Source organism: Hemicordylus capensis, chromosome 6, assembly GCF_027244095.1.
Source record: "Hemicordylus capensis ecotype Gifberg chromosome 6, rHemCap1.1.pri, whole genome shotgun sequence".
NCBI classification, from domain to species: Eukaryota; Metazoa; Chordata; class Lepidosauria; order Squamata; family Cordylidae; genus Hemicordylus; species Hemicordylus capensis.
The window spans coordinates 11889385-11911874 of NC_069662.1; the positions used below are offsets into that span (position 1 = coordinate 11889385).

General features: G+C 42.7%; 3 protein-coding genes across 3 annotated transcripts; all 3 read left to right on the forward strand.

The window, feature by feature from the left end:
* Nucleotides 1-1104: 1104 nt before the first annotated feature.
* On the forward strand, nt 1105-11858 carry LOC128330851 (olfactory receptor 4Q3-like). The gene is made up of 3 exons (XM_053264216.1): nt 1105-1123; nt 4396-5352; nt 11815-11858. The coding sequence occupies exons 1-3, from the start codon at nt 1105-1107 to the stop codon at nt 11856-11858; spliced, it is 1020 nt and encodes a 339-aa protein (XP_053120191.1).
* A 246-nt stretch (nt 11859-12104) lies between these two features.
* Nucleotides 12105-13118, forward strand: LOC128330852 (olfactory receptor 4Q3-like). Its single transcript, XM_053264217.1, has one exon. It carries the CDS (start codon nt 12105-12107, stop codon nt 13116-13118), a length of 1014 nt encoding a protein of 337 aa, XP_053120192.1.
* A 7665-nt stretch (nt 13119-20783) lies between these two features.
* Nucleotides 20784-21731, forward strand: LOC128330853 (olfactory receptor 4Q3-like). The gene has a single exon (XM_053264219.1). It carries the CDS (start codon nt 20784-20786, stop codon nt 21729-21731), a length of 948 nt encoding a protein of 315 aa, XP_053120194.1.
* The last annotated feature ends 759 nt before the right edge of the window (nt 21732-22490 follow it).

Sequence of the window (22490 nt, forward strand, 5' to 3'; positions counted from 1 at the left end):
ATGCTTCATTGATGTTAGGAGCACACACACTTGCTCAGTCGAGACATCAGCCATCAATTTGATTAAGTAGAGAGAAATAATGCACATCTATATTTTAAACGAGGATGAGCTTGCTTGTTTCTCCTTACTTTTTCGAATCTGGGTTTTATGTTTGAGACTGCCAATCTAATTCCAGACTGTCACTAGGTATGTACTCATTAGAGCAGCAACTGCTGAAAGTAAAGGGAGTCAGTATTTCCTGTATTATTTTCTCACTTAATTCTTTGTACTCAGCTTGCGCACAAATCCAAAATTCAGGAAGAGAGAAAGTGAAGGGCTACACGAACTTCTTCAAGACAAGGGGAAATGAGCTGAAAATCATCTGGATCCTCTGCTGCAAAGACAAGGTCAGCACAGCAATAGCACCTCTCTGGCCACTCAGAGACCCTCCTGAGTGTCTCCTGAGAGGGAACTCTCCCCTGGCCTGTCATCCAAAGAGGTGCCACTGCTGTGCCTGCACTTGGCTTTATGAACAGCGGAGGAGCCAAGTAGTTTTTAGCTTCTGTATCCATGTGCCTCCCATTGCCCTTGACCACCTTGGGCATGTCTGATAAGGCCCCTGTCCTCCTGATAGTGATTGGGGCCCCTTTTTAGGGAGTCTTAACTATCTAGTTTGAGAACCTCCGACCTATGGTGGTCATGCAGCTTTATGTGCAGCTAAATTACTTTGGCAGTGTAGAATGATGTCTCTGTTCCCATTCAAAGGTTTCCAACCACTGGTAAGCACCCTGAGGCACTCAAAAAATGTAGAGAGCTTTCCTAGTATCAGCTGAAGGATGCATGATACAAAGAATGTTGGGTTGGGGGCATCTGATCATGCCCAATTGGCAGCAAACCCACCTCTGGAGCCACCCTATTAAACGTGCTTGCAGAGAGGGCTGGCAGACTGTGGAGCACCTGTCCAGCTTCAGGGAGGGGAGGGGGGATCCCCTTGTGCAATGCACAGTGGGCGTTCTGGGGGACAGGGTGACGTAAGGCGATGTGTCCCAGTACCCCGATCCTCCAAGCTACTGACAGCAGCCAGCAATTGTCTGGGCAGGCAATCTGCCTACCGAATAAACAGGAATGGATCTTCTTCTGGGAGGTAAGGTTTGTAAGGCTTCCTCTCCACTGACCATGTAGCCCTTTCTCGCCGATCGTGAGAAAGGGCTTGATGTCATTTTTGAATTTTTTTTAAATCTGAGTGTTGATCATGTGTCGAGAGTAATAACAGTTAAAATATTATTATTCTATTCAGAATTTTTTTTTAAAAAAAGACAAAAAAACATTATTTAAACCTTTCACCCATCATATTGCAGTGTAAACAAGCAATGCATTCATCTAATTTCAGTGGAAGGATTGTGTATGCACAATTTGGTATCTGTAAATGATCAGGAAGTATCCCTTTATTTTTCACAAACAAATCCACAAAGAAGCTCTTCGAGAAATATCTAACACTTGCAGGAGCCACCGTTAAAATTATACTGCTCCATAATTTTGTGTTATGCTGTTTTAATAAGACCATGAGAATTCTCCTAAAGAAGAGATGAGGTTCATCTAGCCCACCATCCTGTTTCACACAGTCCTCAATGAAGTCACTTTGGAAACCATTTAAAAAGTGCAAGAAAGAAATGTTGCCCCCCTCTTCATATACACCTTCATACACTATTATTCTGGTGTACACTTTATTTGAACATGGAAGTTCTGCGTCTGAGGTATAGTCCCTGTGAATATAAAGATTCTTCATAGGCAGCATATGTAAGAAGTAGCATTTCCCTTGTCATCCTTCATTAATTGGTGTACTGCCATTTTATCAGGAGTATGCAAGCTCTCATGAATGAGAGAAAAGATCTGCATCCTGTCTCTTGCAGTGCCCATTGAGATCATTCTTGGAAGTTTTGGAAAAAAATGCAGAAAGGAAACAACAGCTTGCATTCCAATGCCCTCCCAGCAACTAGTAATCGGCTATAGACAACATTTCGACATGAAGTTTCAACATTGCAGGTATTACTGTCTCTGTCTATGGCAGTGATCTTCACTATTTTTTAAGTGGGGGCCACTTTGGAAAAATATCTTCAATGGGAGAGTCATTTCTCACTGCCCTGACCTGTGCTTTGTTGGGAGGAAACTTTAAGAGAGAGCGAGAGAGAGACCACTCTTAAGTAGGGTTGTGCAAATTGATTCAAATTTGAATCAGTTTGACTTGGATCTGGTAATTCAATTTTAATTCAAATCGCATCAGCCAGATTCAAATACTAAATGATTCTAATTGATTTGTTGACAGTGTACAGACATTTTGGCACCTTTTAAAAACCATTTGCCTTGATTAGTCAAAAAAGGTGCCAAAATAGAATTGAATCACCCCGTTTCGGGCCACTACAATTAAAATTCAAATTGCATTGACCAGTTTCGATTATAATTTGAATTAAATCTGAAAATTCAATTTGTGCACATCCCTACTCTTAAGAATTGTATGGGTAAAATGCTAGGAAGGGCTCACTTCCCAGATTTCCATGCTCACCTTCCAAGATGGTGCAGGGGCTCAAAAGGGCTCAGTTCCCCTTAAAGGAGCTTTCCACCTAGTGCTTTTTGAAGCTCTGGCCAAAACTTCAAAAAGGCCCAAAGCAACTAGTCAGGAGGCTGCAATGAGAGTTAAGGGGGGCCTCCACTGGCCGCTGGGCTTAGAATGGTGAACACTAGTGTATGGTGACTCCACTTAAGACCTATTCAGACTTTAAATTGTACATATGTAAAGGTGTCTTTACACATGTGCACTCATTTTGTAGATTTTGAGTGAATGGCTACATTTTGCGCAAATGACTACATATATACATTTTAAAAGTGAAGCTGGGTTGAGGTCCCGTCAAATGTAGAGTAGTACACTTTACTGATTGTTTATTTATTTAAAATATTTATACCCCGCCCCTCCAGTACACCACTGATCACTAATCAAACAGATATAATGTAAAATAAAAAAATTAATAAAGTTAAACAAGTTAAAAGACAAGTTTATGAAACCACATTTACACTCTGCATCTCTCTGTTGCATCTGTTGAACATAATGCATGATAAACTATACATGCATACTGATCTGTACATGCATACTGTACGCTGGCTGAACTACAAAGCAAGGATGCCCCAATGCAGCAAAAGAGTAACCTAAAATGACCTCCTAAGTAATTGCATCAGTGCAGTTGGGCAGCCGTGATTTTTGACACTTTCCCATTCCTCAGGAAGTCCTTTCTTCCACTTCAAAATATGTCCCCAATGGTTGTGTAGTCCTCAGGGACATATTTCTGGGGAGCACAGAATCTTTCCTGGTGAAGGGAAGGGCATAAAAGCTTGTCTCTTCTCCAATACATACTGTTGCAATGAACTGAAAAGTTCTGTTAAGCTGATCTCTTGTTGTGCCAGAGCATCATTGCTTGGGTCAGCTACATAGGAACATAGGAACATAAGAAACTGCCATATACTGAGTCAGACCATTGGTCTATCTAGCTCAGTATTGTCTTCACAGACTGGCAGCGACTTCTCCAAGGTTGCAGGCAGGACTCTCTCTCAGCCCTATCTTGGGGAAGCCAGGGAGGGAACTTTGAAACCTTCTGCTCTTCCCAGAGCGGCTCCAATGATATTCAGTGCTCGCACTTCTAGTCTCCCTTTCATATGCAACCAGGGCGGACTCTGCTTAGCTAAGGGGACAAGTCATGTTTGCTACCAGAAGACCAACTCTCCTCTCCTCTACTATAGCTTCACTGTACATTTGTTGAACACATAAAAGAAAGAAGATCAGGAGTATCATGTACAAACACATAAGATTTATTATCTAAAGTTGTATTCTTAAAGTTTTCTTACTAGATAGAAAATTACTAAATATTTATCAAAACACTCTTAAAAATACAAAATCTGATAATCTGGTTCACAAATACGTGATATAGAATGGCTGGAAAGATTGAGGTTTCTTGGGAAATCCCAAAATGTAGCATTACTGGGGTCTGTAAATCTCTCTTTCTTTTGTAGGATAAGCCAGACGCATTTCAACTCTGGGTCTTCATTATTCCTACATGTGTAAAAGTATGAGAAGGATCCATTTATCCCTCCAGAGGAGAGATTTTTCATAGAGATTATTGCTACTTGGCTTCATACTAAAACCTCCTCATGTGGGAGCTGCTGTGGCTAAATAAATTATTGATTGAATGAATGAATGAATGAATGAATAACCAACCAACTTTGATTGGGTGGCTGTATAAGAAACTGTCTTAAAGCAAGTCAGACCTTAGATCCATGTACCCGGAATTATTCACATAATGTAGCCAGTATTGTTGTAGATTAATAGGATTGGAATTATGTTAACTCTATTCCCTTTTTCTCTTCAACTAGAACAAGCTCCCAACATGAATGGATCCACCATTACAGAGTTTGTTTTGCTGGGCTTCTCCTGCTCACGCACTGTCCAGCTCTTCATTTTTGCCCTCGTCTTGGCCTGCTACACCACTGTCCTTCTGGGCAATGTCTTGATCATGGTAACTGTGTGGTCGGAGCCCCAGCTCTCTCAATGCCCCATGTATTTCTTCCTTGTCAATCTATCCCTCACTGATGTATCTTTGGGCTCGTTGGCAGCTCCAAAGTTAGTGATCGACCTGTTGAACAATGGCCATGCCATTTCCTATGAGGGCTGTATGGCTCAGATATTTGGTTTCCATCTCTTTGCAGCTACAGAAATGTATCTCCTCACCCTCATGGCATATGATCGCTACATAGCCATCTGCCACCCACTGAGGTACACAACCATCATGGGTCAGCAACGATGTCTCGGTCTCCTCATACTTTGCTGGATGGCAGCCTTCATTCATTCCACTTTCCATATGGCGGTGATTACCCGTCTCCCATTCTGTGGGCCCAACGTGCTGGACAATTTCTTCTGTGACAGTCTACAAGTAATAAAGCTGGCCTGCTCAGACATCTATATTGTTGAGAAACTTGAAATGTTGAATGACAGCTTGGTAATTCTCCCCTGCTTTCTGAGCTTGCTGGTTTCATACGTGACCATCCTGGCCACCCTCTGTGGCCGTTTTGGAAAAAGCAGCAGGAAGACCTTTTCCACTTGTAGTTCCCACCTGACAGTGGTCGGCCTGTTCTATATTGCCACTGTCTTGGTCTATCTCAAGCCCTCCTCCCACTCCCAGCTGGAGAAGATGGCCTCTGTGTTCTTCATGGTGGTCACCCCTGCCCTCAATCCCTTGATTTACACTCTGAGGAACCAAGAAATGAAGGTAGCCATTGGGAAATTGCAAAACAAGTGTAAACTCTTCCTGTTGTCCCAAAGAGAGTACATATGTAAGATTTCATTTCCCTACCACAGACATTGTTGTGCACGTGAGTCCTAGGATTCATCTATAATTAAAATTAACTAAATGTTTATTTTTTAGTGGTTAATATATTGCAATACAATTGTAGATGAAATGGCTAGAATTGCATTGTTATGCTAATTGATTGTAATTCATTTGCTTTCATTGAGTTGGACATTGTTAGGATGTGGTCTTCCTATGTCTGATTGTAATTTTGGTATTTCTGTTGTTTGTGGTTTGTTAAATGTTATTATTATTATTATTATTATTACTACTATTATTTATTCAATTTCTATACCGTCCTTCCACAAATGGCTCAGGGTACTGGAAGGTACAATACCATGGAAAAATGGTTTATAGCATAAACATCAAAGAGTGAGGCTCATCAAAGTGGATTGACATCAAATGGTGAGGCTCATCAAACAACTGAGTCTACTGTAGAATAACTTGTTGGAATGTCCAGTTTACACCTTTTGCTTGTGAATCCAGGAATATCAGAGTGACTGAGCTCTGTGGATGTGACACTTTTAATTCCATGAGTTAGTGGCTCAAGTGTTACACCAGGTGTGTTTTCATAGGTGGATTGATAAATCCTCTCTCATGGTCCATCACAACCATTACAAATCAAACAAATGTGGGTTTCTAACTCTACAACCTTACACCCATATACATACAGCTGTGCAGCTCTTCATGTGCATAATGCATGTATTAGAGTCATTCATACTATCATAGTCAGGGAATGAGATGTCTCCTGATTTCCCTCCTATTTCATTCAGCAGTTGCTGCCGGGTGGGAGGGAGCCATCTTCCCCACCTGCTGCTTAGCACACAATCACAGAGAACAACAACAGCAAAATATTTATATACCTTTTTCCAACAAAAATTTCTAAAGTGGTTTACACAGAGAAATAACAAATAGATAAGATGGATCCCTGTCCCCAGAAGGCTCACAATCTAAAAGGAAACATCAGATAGACACCAGCAACAGTCACTGGAGGTACTGTGCTGGGGGTGGATAGGGCCATTTACTCTCCCCCTGCTAAACATAAGGGATTCACCACTTTAAAAAGGTGCCTCTTTGCCAAGTTAGCATGGCTGACCTTGGTTTTTACTGAAGATTTAACTTAGACCATTCAGCTGCATGAACATGGTTTCCAAAGGAGACCCGAGTTCAAATCCCCATTCAGCCATGATATTTGCTGGGTGACTCTGGGCCAGTCACTTCTCTCTCAGCCTAGCCTACTTCACAGGGTTATTGTGAGGAGAAACTTAAGTATGTAGTACATCGCTCTGGGCCCCTTGGAGGAAGAGTGGGATATAAAATGTAAAAATAAAATAAAACAAACAAATAAAAACACACAGGTGAAGACTGACTTTGGGGCCTGTCATGGCATTCGTCGAATTCCTTCTCATCATCTGCATTTGTAAATAAACATATTTTTTTTAAATAAAGAATAGCCAGCTCTCATGTGCTATTCTCATTTCAGCTAGTGGAGATTCATTCATTCATTTGCTTACTTACTTCCCTTTGTCCTAAGACCCCAGGACATAAAAACAGAACAAATACAGATAGAAGTTTAAAAAGAGCAAAGAACAGCTCATTGACCAAAAGCCTGGATAAAAGAACAGTCTTCACTTTCCTTCGAAAGGCTGGGAGAGAGACAGCCATGGGTGTTGCAGCTGAGAGCGAGTTCCTCAGCCCGGGGGCAACAACTGCTTGTTCATCAAACAGGCCTCATCTGGTGTTGGCATGTGGAGAGCCCTCCCAGCATATCTGGTCAGGTAGGTAGATTCAGCTGGGAGCAGGCATTCCCTAAGGTACCCATGGCTCATACCATTTAGGGCTTTAAAAGTAATAATCGGCATATTTGATTGTACTGACCGAAGTGCAGTGCCATCAAGACAGGAGTAATAGGTGCACTGTGAGCAGTCCCAGAAATCAATCTGGCAGCTGCATTCTGCACCATCTGTCATTTCCAAATACTGTTCAAGGGCAGCCCCACATGAAGTGTTCTGCAGTAATCCAAATATGACGTTACTAAGACATGGGTGACAGAGGCCAGAGCAGCTCATCCTAAGAGACTGATATTCCAATCCTTGCTCAGATGAATAACCTCGAGCCAGTTAATATCTAGCAGCCTAACCTACCTGACAGAGCTGTTGTAAGTATAATTGGAACCAGGAAATATGCCATCCACTAGGAATGTACACAAAGCTCAGTCTGTGCATAAGTTAGCATGTGAACTGGTTCATGGTTCTGTGAACAGGTTCATGCCAGTTTGGCCCAAGCACGTACCAATCCAGTGGTTCAAGGGCATTGCCGGGGCGGGCGGGCGGTGAGTGGCACCTGTAAATGTGAGAAAAGCAGGTCCTTACCTGTGCTCCACCACTCCATGCAGTTTCCTGCTGCTGCTACGCTCTCCCCAAGAGCCTGCGCACCACAGTGGTGTGGTACTGACACACATGACCTCCATGCATGCGTGAATTCCATTTGCAGGGACAGCAATAGCATGATTGAGAGGAGAGCTGGTCTTGTGGTAGTAAGCATGACTTGTCCCCCAAGCTAAGCAGGGTCCGCCTTGGTTGCATTTGAATGGGAAACCACATGTAAGATATTCCCCTCAGGGGATGGAGCTGCTCTGGGAAGAGCAGAAGGTTCCAAGTTCCTTCCCTGGCACCATCTCCAAGATAGGGCTGAGAGAGATTCCTGCCTGCAACCTTGGAGAAGCCGCTGCGGGTCTGTGTAGACAATTCTGAGCTAGCTAGACCAATGGTCTGACTCAGTATATGGCTTCTTCCTATGTTCCTATGTTCCATGATGACCATGGAAATGGCTTCCACACATGTGTGGAGGCCATGTGAATGCCAGAGCCCTGCCTCCGCATGTGGGCTGTTGGGTGGAGCGTCACAGCAGCACGAAGCTGCATGGAGCAGCAGCATGTAGGTAAGGACCTGCTCTACACACATTTAAAGGTGCCACTTACCACCCCCTGGCATCACACTTGAACCGCCAAACTGGTTCATGGTTGGGCCAAAGCAGCACAAACTGGTTAGCAGAACCACGAATATTCATATTCAAACCAGTGCATGGAAAGAAGTTCATGCACAGCCCTATCATCCAGTCTAGACTATTTGGAAGAAGGGCAGTATAAAAATTACATGATGTTCTCTTGGCATGGGATCCGTTCTCAAAGTGGGGACAAGACTTCTAAAGTGGCACTGTTTACAAGTTCAGAACTCTCTTAGATTTTAATGACCTAGTTTGGGATGCAACAGTTGTGGGCACTCTCCAGGGTGCTGACTGACATCTTTGTTGCTACTAAGAAAAGACATCAGGCATCGTTCACAGAGAGTGGAATCCCAAGAACCTCAGATTGCAGGAGGGTTATATTTAGGGAAATTTGAAGTGAATTCTCCTCTTGGTTTCAAGGTGAGGTGAAAGAAGTTGAGAGGAAACAGTCATTCTCCCACACAATTTCACTCCTTTCATATTGGTATGGAGTACCTTTTTGTTCATGCAGGCACTGTATGTTCCTGCTTTTAAAAGCGTATTCTGGACCTCATCACTTTCTATCTCTTTCTTTTTGTATCATGTTGATTTTGTGCATCTCTTTTAAATATCCTTGCTAAACCTTCTTGAAAGATCACAACACTTGGAGCATGCAGGCTTTCCTTGGACAAAGTGGTGCTAGTTCAGAGGTGAAGGTATCGGCAGAGGATCTGCTCTGAAAGGCAGCAAGAGTGAGTAATCATTCTTATAACCATTTTTATAACTTTAGCCCTTCAAGCAGTCTGTACATGGTGCTAATTAGTGATGGTTCTATGGCATACTCAGTTACAATTTGGGGGCCAAATGAGGATGTGCCTTTTCAGGTTCCCTAAATAATTTTAATTAATGTTGTTTTAATGGTTTTAATGCTGTTTTAAAATATTATTTTAAATTTTTTAAATTGTTGTAATGTGTGTGTCCATTTTTGTCTTAACGAATGTTTTACTTTGTTTTTATTCTGTTGTAAACTGCCCAGAGACGTAAGTTTGGGGCAGTATAAAAATGTTTAAACAAACAAACAAACAAACAAACAAACAAATAAATAGGAAATCTGCCCCAGGAAGCCTACCTGAAGTGTGGGATGGAGGTAACAATGTGGCTACAAGCAGCATTAGGTGCTGTCTATTTTAGAGGCAGAGAGGTAATCTGCTTTAGACTGCTGTGGAAGAAAATGTGGTCTTCACGCTGTGGTTTGGAAATCCAAGAAGATTGCTTTATTGATACAAAGACAGTTTCAGCTGACAACGGGTCAGAGAGAGCCTGTACAGGTTACCAAACCTGACCAGACTCCAAAGACCAATTTGCAAAGTACAGAACACTGTCTTATCTGGTCAAAAGAGGAAGTTACATAATTGGACTCAAGTTGCTTAAAGATTTCAATCAATTAGCTGGAGTTTACTCATGTACATTGAAAACAAGGACATTACAGTGATAGACCATATTTACCCTGAATGATCCAGACAGTTTTTGCAAAGTGCAGCAGCTATCACTGTCTGCTAAAGCATTATTCAAATCTCCAGGGACCTTCCCCCAAAATCTGTTTCAAGCCAAACCCCAAACTCACCATTTACTGCCTGCAGTGCTAAGCTAGTTCCCCCTTTTTTCCCCTTGCAAAGCGTTTCTGCTCGTACAGTTCTAGCATCAAGCAAACAAAATGCCTTCCGTTTGGTCAAGCAAACCAAGTTATTTTCACACTGCCTTTCAACATGAAGGTTCTACATCACAGGTATTACTATCTCTGTAAATGGCAGTGATCTTCACTATTTTTCAAGTGGGGGCCACTTTGGCAAAAAGCCTTCAATGCAAGAGCAAAATTCTCTCTGAATTTCAAAGTTTCTTCTGAAGAGATATTTCAGAGAATTATGATACTGTACGATATTCATACTGTTTCCCCACATTCCTAGTACTACAGGTGGACCTCATCCTTGTTATCCACAGTTTCACATATCTGTGGCCAGGCAATTATAGACCCAAGCAAGTTATCCACAGTTCAAAAAACAGGCAAAATTTGCCTATATGTGGTTCCTGGGTGGCTGGAAATGACTTCCAATGCCATTTACAGCCAACTTTTTGCACCAAGAAGCCATTTTGTGGCTCTTTAAAAAAATGCTGCCATTTTTCATGGAAAATTGGAGGAAATGGGGGGCCCAGAGGGTCACTGCTGGACAGCTGGAGACCGGAAGAGCATTATACGTACTTCCTTTCTCTTATATTTGCTGTCTCCCCACTTTTTAGCCCCTTTTTAACCTCCAGGAACCTAACCCCACCCCCCTTTTCCCATTGACTCAAGGTTTCATTATCCATGATTTTGTTATCTGCACTTGTAGTCCAGGGCAGAAACCCTTTGGGTAATGAGGGCCACCTGTAATGTCTCTTGAATCTTGAATCTGTTGTCTCTTGAATCTACGTAGGAACATAGGAAGCTGCCATATTCTGAGTCAGACCATTGGTAGCTCAGTATCGTCTTCACAGACTGGCAGTGGCTTCTCCAAGGTTGCAGGCAGGAATCTCTCTCAGCCCTATCTTGGAGATGCCAGGGAACCTTCTTGGAAGGTTCTGTTCTTCTCAGAGTAGCTCCATCCCTTGAGGGGAATATCTTGCAGTGCTCACACACCAAGTCTCCCCTTCATATGCAACCAGGGCAGGCCCTGCTTAGCTAAGGGGACAAGTCATGCTTGCTACCACAAGACCAGCTCTCTTATCCTGATCTGCCCCTTTTGTTTGTGGAGTTTTCTCTCTTTGTCACAATAGAAATGGGATGATGCAGTGTCTGAATGTATAGCAATTATAGCCATGACTTGGACTGTTTTTGTTGATAATGTTGTTATAATTATTGGCTGACATCCTCACCAACCATGTGTGCATGGAGCAGATAGAAGTGACTGTGCTGCAGAGAGCTTCCTGAACTCTGGGATGTCCCTTACAGTGGGGGTGGGTATTTTTGGCAGTCTCTCTTTCCCCCAGGAATGCCCTTGACCACCCTAAAATCTGCCCCTGAGGGTTGCACAGGGACAAGTTTTCAGGTAGTGCAGGGCATTTCTGGGGGAAGAAGAGATCAGCAAAAATCACACTGTCTTGTGCAACGGACATGACATCGCTGAGGAAGCTCTCTACAGCACAGACGCCTCTACCACTGTAAACGAGGATATCAACCAATATGTATTGAATGTTGGTATTGCTTTTCAATGTGAAAAGTCTCTTTTATTGTTGCAACCAAATTAAAAGAAACCATAACACAAAATACTTCAAATTGGAAACAAGCATGATTGACACACAATGCAATCAGTAGCGTGTTTATTTTTCTTAGAAGTAAATCCATTGATTCCATGAGGCAACTCTCCATTAAGCATATTAATGTTACAGATGACAATAATATCCCAAAACAATTTTGTTTTTTTTAAAGGTCTGAGTGAGCATCTAAAAGAAGAAAGTGATGGTGCCCAGTGAGCCTCACTGGGAGGCTATTTCATAAATGGAGTGCCACCACCGAAAAGGCCCTCTCCCAAGTAGCTATCTACCTCACATCATTTGGCAGAGGTAATTAGAGCAGGGCCTCTGGAGAAGATCTGAGGGTTGGGGTAGAGACAGATGGGGCAAAGCACTCACAATATAGCGAATACTGATTTAGATTAATAGAGCTGGAAATATGTTAACTCTATTCCATTTTTTATTCAACTAGAACAAGCTCCCAGCATGAACGGATCCAACATTACAGAATTAGTCTTGCTGGGCTTCTCCTGCTCCCGCACTGCCCAACTCTTCATTTTCACCCTGGTCTTGGCCTGCTACACCACCATCCTTCTGACCAACCTCCTGGTCATGGTAACTGTGTGGTTTGAGCCCCAGCTCTTCCAAAGCCCCATGTATTTCTTCCTCGCCAATCTGTCACTCATCGATATCTGTTTGGGCTCAGTGGCAGCCCCAAAGCTGCTGACCAATCTGTTGAACAATGACCATGCCATTTCCAATGGGGGATGTATGGCCCAGATATTTGGTGTCCACCTCTTTGGGAGTGCAGAAATGTTCCTCCTCACCGTTATGGCCTATGATCGTTACATGGCCATCTGCTGCCCTCTAAGGTACACAGCCATTATAGATCAGCAACACTACCTTGGTCTCCTCATACTTTGCTGGATCGGAGCCTTTATTCATTCCACTTTCCAGATGGCAGTGATCACCCAGCTCCCATTATGTGGGTCCAATGTGTTGGACAATTTCTTGTGTGACATCCCACAGTTGATCAAGCTGGCCTGTTCAGACATGTATGTTGCTGAGATCCTCATGTTGTTCAATGTCAGTTTGATAGCTCTCCCCTGCTTTCTGAGCTTGCTGGCTTCATACCTCACCATCCTTGCTACCCTTTATGGCCATTTTGGGAAAAGTGGGAGGAAGGTCTTGGCCACCTGCAGCTCCCACCTGACAGTAGTTGGCCTGTTCTATATTCCAGTTGTCTTTGTGTATCTCAAGCCCTTCTCCACCTCCCAGCTGGACAAGATGGCATCTGTATTCTACATGATGGTCACACCTGCACTCAATCCCTTAATTTACACCCTGAGGAACCAAGAAATGAAACAAGCCTTGGGGAAGTTGAAAAGCAAGGGCAAACGCTTTCTGCTGCCTCAGAGGAAGAACATGTGGAAATTTCCTTTCTGTATGCACACCAGAACTACTGTTGTGCATATGACTCCTAAGGTTCATGCATTTTAGGTTTCTAAAAATAAATTAAATGTGGAAATGCTGTTAGTGTATATTATCTTGTAATATTATTATAGATGAGATGGTGAATATTGCACAGAGAACAATTTGTTATGGGGCAGCTAACAAATAAAATTGTTGTTGTTGTTGCATTTTGTTATGCTGATTCTAATTTTTAGTTATTATTTATTTTGATTGGATTGTCGGATGTGATCTTGCTACATTTTATAACTTTTGTATTTCTGTAGTTTGTGAAACCTTCTGATTAAAATAGCCAAGAAAAGTTTAAAAATGAAACAGAATGACATCAAACATCTCCCATTAGAGAATTCTGAAGTCTGAAATTTCTGAATTTACAGAAATTTGGCATTACTTTTTAAAAAAACTAACTGGCTGACTAACCTATTGACATACACTCAATAAAGCTGTTCACACATTCAAAAACAGGTTTGGGAGCTGTGTGCACTCCATATTTTCAATTGTGTGGGAGTAAGTTAGGAAGTGATTGTGTGGGAGACAGGAGATGGGTAGGACAGAGCCATCCTACCCAGCTTACATACCCAGCATTTGACCAAGGTAGGAGGCCAAAAAATGGGCCAAAAATGACCAGAGTGGTGGTGGGAGGGGGACATCAGGGGACCCCTCTCCATGTCCATGACAGCATCCCAGAGCCCAGCAATAGCAGTAAGTCCACCATTTTTGTTTTTTTGTTTTTTAAAAAAATTCTCTCCCAAGATGAGCCTAAACCGGTTCAGACTAGAGGCTGACTAAGCCCAACTCTAGTGTGCACAGAACTGGACCAGATCCAGTTTTGCTCTAGTCTGGTTGAACAGAACTGGGTTTTCTGATTTTGTGCACACCCCTATCTTCTCTTTGCAGTCTTCTTCATTTATTATTTTATTTATTTATTTAACTTATTTATATCCCACCCAAAACTTATGTCTCTGGGTGGCTCACAACAAAATACAAATTACAACAAAATAAAAAGGCAATAAAATGACAATAATTTAAATCTAAACCATGTTAAAAACTATCACAACAGTATCTAATTAAAAGCCTGGGTGAACAAATGTGTCTTAACTGACTTTTAAAAAGTTGTCAGAGATGGGGAGGCTCTTATTTCAGTAGGGAGCACATTCCAGAGCCTTCGGGCAGCAATAGAGAAGGCCTGTCCCTGAGTAGGCACCAGACGAGCCATTGGCCACTGCAGAACCTCCCCTAGTGCTCTTAATGGGTGGTGGGGTTCATAGCAGAGAACATGTTCTCTTAAATACCCAGGGCCTTGGCTGTTTAAGGCTTTATAGGTTATATCCAGCACATATCGGCAGCCAGTGTAGCTCTCTCAATACTGGAGTGATATGGTCTCTCCGAGATGACCCAGAGACCAATCTGGCTGCTGCATTCTGTACCAACCACAGTTTCTGGACTACATACAAAGGCAGCCCCGCATAGAGCACATTGCAGTCATCAAATCTGGAGGTGACCAGCAGATGTACCACCGTTCTGAGGTTATTCATCCAGGATGTAATCCACTCTTGGATGATGGGAGGAGTCCAGGTTGGATGGAGTGGGTAGAGCCATCATTCTAGAGCAGAGCACATCTTAGCATGCCTAACTTCAGTCCCTGCAGCCTGCAATGGACAATCTCAGGTAGCCAGGCTACGAAAGGCTGCTTCTTTAGAGCCACTGGCAATTTGAGTGAACAAGCAGTGCTGGGCTATATTGACCAATGTTCTGATTTGGTTAAAGGAAGGCTACTAGGTGGACCATTTATCTGAAGGGAGATAGATTTCCAAAGCCTTTGCAGTCCATCAAGCCATGGAAAAGAAATTCATTTTTATTCTAGAGTTTTTATTCTAGAGAAGCCACTCACACAGGTGAAGGCTGAAGTTGAGGTTATCACGGCATCCTTATAATTCCTCCCCAATAGCTGCACTTGTAAATAAACATCTCTTTACTAAGAAAACTAGTCTTGACCTTTAAAGCGTTACATGGCTTGGGGCTGGAGTACCTGTCAGACTGCATTTGCCCATATGAACCTAACAGGGCCCTCCAATCATCATCTCAGGCTCTGCTCATGGCCCTGACACTAACAAGGATCCGGTTGGCAGGGACCAGAGACAGGGCCTTTTGGGTTGTGGCCCTCAGCTTAGGAACACCCTCCCTGAAGTGCTCTGCCATGCTCCATCACTCAGATTAAAAAAAAAATTAAAAATTAAAAGCACATCTTTTAAAAGAGGCTTTCAAGTGTTTTATCTGTGGCTTATATCTGGTACGTCATTTAGTTTTCATAGTTCTCAGTTTTTCGCTTTTTAAATAACTTCTAATTTGCAACTTTTAAAAAGAAATGTTATTTTAAATGTTGCTTTAGCCTGGTGTTTTAACTTAACTTGTTTAACTTTATTAGTCTTATTTTACATTGTATATGTTTTATTAATGTTGTGAGCTGCCCTGAGAGTGTACTGGAGGAGCGGGGTATAACTATTGCAAATAAATAAACAAAATGAATAAGAGAATGTATATCTCTTGTGGTCTCTTCATATAGATGAGTGTTTTCCAAAATCTCACTCTATCCCACTTTTTTACAATTAAGGGTGAAAAATCTTGAGAGCACCACCAGCTGTGAACGCTTTCAGCCCCCAAGGAACCCTTTCCTATTAGTTTCTTTGTTGCAGAAACCTGTGTTTTTGTCCCAGAAGAAGCTCTGTGTGCTGCAGACAATTCTGGGGCAGGTTCTACGTACACACTTAACTCCTACAGGGATCGCCATGCCAGTTGGTCCTCACCACTGTCAGTGGATGAGGGCATATCCTAGACTTCAACCAAGGATCCCCTGCATCTGCATATTGCTGGGGTCAATTAGAAGTGATGGTTAAATGCGGGTGGTTGCCAGGTTACAGGAAGAGAAACTGATCTTGCAGTAGTGAGCATGAATGGCCCCATTTGCTAAGTAGAGTTCACCCTGGTTGGCTGGCTCACATCCCAGGCTGAAGAAGCATAAAAAGAAGAGGTCAGAAGCTGGGTACCTGAAAGCATCCAGAGTTTACAGGCTACTGGTGGAAAAATATTCCCACCTTGTGGCCATGTCTGGTAAGGCACTGTTATTACTAGTTATTAGGTAAAGGTAAAGTGTGCCATCAAGTCGATTTCGACTCCTGGCGCCCACAGTGGTTTTCTTTGGTAGTATGCAGGAGGGGTTTACCATTGCCTCCTCTCACACAGTATGAGATGATGCATTTCAGCATCTTCTTATATCGCTGCTGCCCGATATAGTAGCAGTGGGGATTTAAACTGGCAACCTTCTGCTTGTTAGTCAAGCATTTCCCCTTATTAGGAAAGGCATTGTTATTACTAGTGATTACTAGGCAGACCACACAGACTTAAAGCAACACAGAGCCAATGATGAGAATTTAAACCAATCTGCCATTAAGGAGACCTTCCCTATAAGGAGGAAGCCTATATCTCTGAGGCTAAAGCCATTCTTTCTTCACAGCCGGCATCTGTAGAAGCAATACACTATTGCAAGTGATGGATCAAAATATTATGTGTAGGAGTTACTGACAGTAGTAAAATAGCAACTGTGGTATGTAACTACTGTGAAAAATGGGCACAGGGGATTAATGAATCCTCCCCCGTGGTCCATCACAACAGTTACATGGTTGGTTGGTTTTTTAACAACCTGGGGCTTTTTAACTTAGAAAAAAGACAACTACGGGGAGATATGATAGAAGTCTATAAAATCATGCATGGTGTGGAAAATGTGGACAGAGAGAAATTCTTTTCCCTCTTACATCACACTAGAACCAGGGGTCATCCCATGAAATTGATTGCCAGGCAATGTAGGACCAACAAACGGAAGTACTTTTTCACACAATGCATAATAAACTTGTGGAATTCTCTGCCACAAGATGTAGTGACAGCCAACTAGCTGGATGGCTTTAAGAGGGGTTTGGATAACTTCATGGAGGAGAGGTCTATCATCGGCTACTGGTTGGAGGACTATAGGCCACCTCCAACTGCAAAGTCAGGATGCCTCTGAGTACCAGTTGCTGGGTAGTGGCAGCGGGAGAGGGGGCATGCCCTGCCTGTGGCTTCCAGCGGCATCTGATGGGCCACTGTGTAAAACAAGATGCTGGACTAGATGGGCCTTGGGCCTGATCCAGCAAGGCTGTTCTTATGCTTTTATGTTCAACTTCCAAAATTCTTTAAAAATCAGCCCTTTGCCCAATTTCTTTGAAATCTGGGTGGTAGCTTCCTTGCACCCATTGGGCACTACCAGCCACAACAACCCACCCTGGGCCACCCTGGTGCCACCCCCGCCCGGGGAGATATAACTAAGGCTGCTGAAATCCCCATTATTCCCTATGGGGAAAAGCTTAAAGATGTATAAACTTCAAAAATCATTTTAAAAACAGCCCTTTGCCCAATTCTTTTGAAATATGGGTGGTAGCTTCCTTGCACCCGTTGGGCACTACCACCCACCACACCACACTCTGGTCCACCCCGGTGCCCCCCACGTGGAGCTATAAGTTTGCTGGAATCTCCATTATTCCTTATGGAAAAATCTTAAAGAAATGTAAACTTCAAAAATTCTTTAAAAATCAGCCCTTTGCCCGATTTCTTTGAAATTTGGGTGATAGCTTCCTCCCTTTGGGCACTACCACCACTCTTTTGGCCCTGGGACCCTTTTTTGTTCTGAATCTATTTAGATTCAAATTCAAAAAATTTGGGTACAAATTGAATCTGAGGTGATTCAGGGGTGTATGTGTCAGATTCAGACCCAAAACAAATCGAGGGTGTTTTGATTTTGGAGACAAATCAAAATGAAAAAATCAATTCATGCACATTCCTAATCAGAAGTGCTAAGCAGGTGTTGATGGTTTGGCAAGTTATGATATCTTCTACAGCTTCTTCACCTTTCTGTAGTTGTTGGATGTAATTTGTTATGCTTTGATTTTTTAAATATTTTAATATATTATGTCCTGTCCCCGCTTCCACTATTTACACACACACACACACACACACTTCTGGGAAATACACCATTGGGGATTTGAACCAACAGCCTCCTGCTCTCTAGGCAGGTTGCTTTAACACTGCACCATTAGGTGGCTCTAGGATACACTTCTAAATGAAATCAGAACCTCCCCATCTCTGCTTCTTTTAAAGCAATTTCTGAAAATACACCTTTTTTTTAAACCAAGCTTTTAGTCTATAATGTTCTAAAGTTTTATTGATGGTTATTTTAATTTTTATATGCTTTAATGTTTTAATTGGCGTTTGAGTTTAAATTTGTTAATTGCCCAGATATCTGATATGGGGCAGTATATAAATGTGATAGATAGATAGATAGATAGATAGATAGATAGATAGATAGATAGATCTGGGCCAGTTGCTGCTCATCAGTCTAACCTACTTGGTGGAATTGTTATAAGGATAAAAGGAGATGGGAACCATGACATCCATGCTGGATTCCTGGGAAAAGGACTCAGTAATAACTGTAGTGACTTCTGCTGCCATGGGATCATTTCTCAAGGGGAGAAAGGCCCATGACAGCACATAGGCCTTCTAAGGCTCAGTTGGATACAAGTTCAAGTCTTTCTTAGATGTTAATTACCCTGTTAGGGACCAAAGAGCAGCGGGTGCTCTCCAGGGTGCTGACACCTTCATTAGCACAAAGAAAAGACCACAGGCTTTGTTCCCAGAGAGTAGAATCCAAGGATCTCAGATAGTTGCTGGAGGGTTATATACAGGGAAATTCATAGTGAGTTCTCCTCTTGGTTTCATGATTTGTTGGAAGAACTTTAGGGGGAGCCATCTTTCTTCCAATGATTCCCTCTCTTCCTATTTGTCCACAGGTTCCCCTCCCCCTGCCATCAAGGCACTGTATGCTCCCATTTTAAAAAGGATACTCTGGACCTCACCACCTTCTCTCTCTCTCCCTTCCCTTCAAATTCTCCATCGCCATATTTGCATGTGGGGATGCTTTTTAAATTCAGGCTTCCTATTTTCCTGTGGTCAGAAAGGTATTCTGGACCACACCCCTTTCTCTTTCCACCCTTCCCTCTGTTCACCTGAATTCCTTGCATCCTTCCCTACTATCCTTATTGAGCAGTCTTGAATGATCACAATGCTTGGCAGATGCAGGTTTGCCTTAGGAAAGACTGTTGAGAGTTGGTATTCAAGGCACCTACCATGGATCTGCTTCGAATTGCATTAAGGGTGAGTCAGCTAGTTGTTTCTATGTCCCTTTTCAGTCATCTCTGTATGGTGTGCCCCCAGAGTGTGCTGGCAAAACCTATGTTAACATGATCAGTAGCCCTGCCTCACTCCTGCTGATCACAAGTTTGCAGACTAACATTGTAATCATGAACACCACGGATGGGGCACAGAATAGTTACTTCTAAAGGCTCTCTCTATTCAGACATTCTGTACATGTAACATTCTGAAGTATACATGGGTTAGAGGTGGATTGAACATCCCCATTTTCAACCCCAAGTTTGGGGCAAAAATGGCAAAGGAATTTTGGTAACATTTCATTGTCTCTAAATAAATTATATGAAATTGGCTTTGTGAGGGGCTTTTCTGAGGTGTAGAGGGAAAGTATCATATTTACCTAGGGACTCCCCACCCCCGCCAGTTCTTTCCTGTGAAATATGGGAGAAGGTGTGGTCTTAGATTCGGATTCCTCTTTCTTTTGGACACAATACAATACAATACAATACAATACAATACAATACAATACAACAAATATTTATATACTGCTTTTCAACCAAAGTTCCCAAAGTGGTTTACATACAGAAATAAATAAATAAAGATAGATAGATAGATAGATAGATAGATAGATAGATAGATAGATAGATAGATAGATAGGCTCCCTGTCCCCAGAAGGCTCACAATATAAAAAGAAACGTAAAACAGACACCAGCAACAGCCACTGGAGGGATGCTGTGTTGGGCTTGGATAGGGCCAATTGCTCGCCCTCTGCTAAATAAAGAGGAGTGCCTCTTTGCTCAGTTAGCAGGGGATAGCCTCTTTTAAGGCATCATCTTACATTCAGAATCATCTTCTATTCAGGTAAATATGGTGGTAGTTTTTTTGCTCTCTTTTTTGTTTGTTTGTTTGTTAAGCACCAGCAGTTTTCACCTTTAGCAATTCTGCAGGCAACCAACCTCTTCCTGTAGTATCATGATTTCTCTTCTGAAAAGGGGTGGAGAGCTGGTCTTGCAGTGGCAAATTGTCCTCATTGCTAAGTAGAGCTCACCTTGGTTTTCATTTGCATGGATCTTTATATGTGAGTGCTTTCTGTTGTAAAACATTTCAGTTAGGGGATGGGGCTGTAACTCAGTGGTACAGCATCTGCTTGGATGCAGAAGGTCCCAGCTTCTATCACTGGCATCTCCAGGTAGGGCTGGAAATGACTCCTGATCATTCTGTAGGTGTGAGTCATTCAGCTGGTCTTGGTCCACATCCTCATAAGCATGCTCTTGGACTGCCCACTCATTTGTGTCCCACTCTGGAGTGCACAAATGACAGTCAAAGCAGATCTCCATACAGTTCTTCCTCCTTCTCTTCTATTTCAAGTTTAGCAAGTAGTAGGACCCAGGAATATGGTATGATAAGGTACATGAGTAGAGGCTGGAATTTCTTCTTCTTCTCCCACTAGAAACACCTTTCAAGATGAATGGATCCACCATTACAGGGTTTGTTTTGCTGGGCTTCACCTCCTCCCACACTGTTCAGCTTTTACTTTTCACCCTGGTCTTGGCATGCTACACCACCATCATACTGGGTAACGTCCTGATCATGGTGACTCTGTTGTCTGAGCCTAAGCTATTCCAGAGCCCAATGTATTTCTTCCTTGTCAACCTCTCCCTCCTCGACATGTCTATGGGATCAGTTGGGACCCCAAAGTTAGTGGCTGACTTATTGAACAATGGCTCCACCATCTCCTACGGAAGCTGCATGGCCCAGCTGTACTTCCTCCACATCTTTGGGGGTACAGAGACACTGCTCCTCTCAATTATGTCTTATGATCGCTATTTGGCCATCTGCCACCCCCTGAGATACACAGCCATCATGGACCGGGAACACTGCTTCAGGCTTCTCACAGTGTGTTGGACAGGTGGCTTCATCCATGGCACCATGCAGATAGTGGCAATTACCAGGCTCCCATTCTGTGGGCTCAATGTGCTAGACAATTTCTTCTGTGATATTCCACAGGTAATCAAGCTGGCCTGCTCAGACAACTCTGTTGTGGAATTGGTCATGTTTGTCAATGCCAGTCTGTTAATTCTGCCATGCTTTCTCAGCTTACTGAGTTCATATGTCATCATCCTGGCCACTCTCTGTGGCCGTTTTGGGAAGGGTGGTAGGAAGGCTTTCTCCACCTGTGGCTCCCACCTGACAGTAGTCAGCATCTTCTACTCATCCATTGTCTTTGTATATCTCAAGCCCTTTTCAACCTCCAAGGTGGACAAGATCGCTTCTGTGTTCTACATGGTGATCACACCTGCTCTCAATCCCTTGATCTACACCCTGAGGAACCAAGAAATGAAGGGAGCAATAAGAAAGCTGAAAAGCAAGTGCAAACTCCTTCTGCTGCCTCAAAGGGAAGATATATGTTAAAATTCCTTGCCTTACAAAAGATGTTGCTGTGCATAAGAGATCAAGGGTTTATGGGCTTAGGGGGTATTTTTTTTAATTAATTAAATGCTGTTGTCTGTTTAATGGATTTTAACTAGTAGTCTTAAACAATATCAGATGACCTACCATTGAATTTAGCCACTTAATGGCTTTACTAGAAAAACAGAGATTGCTGGTTTGAATCTTCAGTGGTATGTTTCCCAGAATATGGGAAATACCTATATCGGGCAGAAGTGATATAAGAAGAAGCTGAAAGGCCTCATCTCATACTGCATGGGAGATGGTAATGGTAAACCCCTCCTGTATTCTACCAAAGATAACCACAGGACTCTGTGGTCTCCAGGAGTCGACACCAACTTGATGGCACACTTTACCATTGAATTTATTTTATTGTGACTATTGATTCCAGTGGTTCTTGAGTAATGATTTGTTTCGATTGACTTGAACAGGTATAAGATGTGGTCTTGCTGTTTCTTACTGCATAGGTGGACCTCGTTACATGTTGACACAAAAACCGTGATATTGTGTATCATAAGTCAGGCAATGGAGACCTGACCTCGTTATTGGTGGTTGAAAAAAGGGTATATATCCGCATACCCACGATATCAGGGTGGCCGGAAATGACCTCTGAGGTCATTTCCGGCCACCATTTTGCTAAACGAAGCCATTTTGTTGCTCTTCCCTAAAAATATCTATATATCCACAATTTTTACTGAAGGAAACAGTAAAATTGGTAGAGCA

Coding starts and splice junctions, on each gene's coding strand:
- LOC128330851 (XM_053264216.1), top strand. Junction 5,353..11,814: donor GTCCCAAAGAGAGTACATAT/GTAAGATTTCAT, acceptor TTTTTTTTAAAG/GTCTGAGTGAGCATCTAAAA.
- LOC128330853 (XM_053264219.1), top strand. CDS start 20,784: ATGAATGGATCCACCATTACAGGGTTTGTTTTGCTGGGCTTCACCTCC.
- LOC128330852 (XM_053264217.1), top strand. CDS start 12,105: ATGAACGGATCCAACATTACAGAATTAGTCTTGCTGGGCTTCTCCTGC.